At 47.8% G+C, this 939-nt stretch overlaps 1 protein-coding gene across 1 annotated transcript in view; it reads left to right on the forward strand.

Annotated features, from left to right (window-relative positions):
• Nucleotides 1–939, forward strand: part of EBF3 (EBF transcription factor 3) — a 121704-nt gene that overhangs the window by 220 nt on the left and 120545 nt on the right. Inside the window, exons 2-3 of the mRNA XM_035890428.1 lie at nucleotides 1–114; nucleotides 583–732. The exon at nucleotides 1–114 is cut by the window's left edge and continues 45 nt beyond it. Coding sequence (XP_035746321.1) covers nucleotides 1–114; nucleotides 583–732 — 264 coding nt within the window. The remainder of the gene's footprint in view (nucleotides 115–582; nucleotides 733–939) is intronic.

Below are 939 nucleotides of genomic sequence, written 5' to 3' on the forward strand. Positions count from 1 at the left end.
TCCAATCTCAGAAAATCCAATTTTTTCCACTTCGTCTTAGCTCTGTACGACAGGCAGGGGCAGCCGGTGGAGATTGAGCGAACGGCTTTTGTGGACTTTGTGGAGAAAGAGAAAGTAAGTCTGCCTGCTGCCTCCGTGGGTTTGGGGTTGGGGTTTTTTTTTTATCTGTGCTGTTTTAGTGGTTTGGGGTTTTGGTTGGTTTTTTTTTTTTAAATAAAAAAAAAACACGTTGAAGCGTGATTTACCCGCGGCCAGGCCGTTTCCAGCCCTAACGGCGCTCCCGAGGCGCCCCGACCACGTGCGGGTCCCCCCCGTTCTCCCGGCCGCTCCGAACAGATCCCGGGCTTAACAACTTCCCGCTCATCCTAACGCGGGGCAAACGGGCTAAACATGACATATTTGCACCGGGAGAGTGACATCATCAGCGCTCCACAAAGTGGGCTGAATTGCTGCAAACTCTTTTAATTCCGAGCCGCTGCAAGGGCGAGAGAGGGGGGGAAAAAAAAAAAAAAAAAAAGCATGCGCGTCAGGAGGAGGGAGATGTTTTTCATGCTAAATATAATTATTTCTCGTTGCTTGCAGGAGCCAAACAATGAAAAAACTAACAATGGAATCCATTATAAACTTCAGTTATTGTATAGCAACGGTAAGTTGGCGTTCCCTCGGCTTCGGGCGCCCGCGTGCCGCGGAAAAGTCTTTACTTTCTTTTCCGAGGCCTTTTTGGAGAAGGGTGTAAAGATTTGGAGATTAAAATTACACGCGTGTAAACACGGCTCCTGCCTTGGCATATAAGGCAAGCGAAACATAACGGATCGATAAGTCGATGGTACTTCACATGATGAACCGGCTGGTCTGGAGGTGGAAAGGGGAAAAAAAAAAAAGAAAGAAAAAGAAAAAAAAAAAGGAAAAAAGCGGGAGGGGGGGATCGATAGCTGCTCC

The sequence above is a fragment of the Egretta garzetta genome, unplaced genomic scaffold (assembly GCF_000687185.1).
Source record: "Egretta garzetta isolate BGI_Z169 unplaced genomic scaffold, ASM68718v1 scaffold152, whole genome shotgun sequence".
NCBI classification, from domain to species: Eukaryota; Metazoa; Chordata; class Aves; order Pelecaniformes; family Ardeidae; genus Egretta; species Egretta garzetta.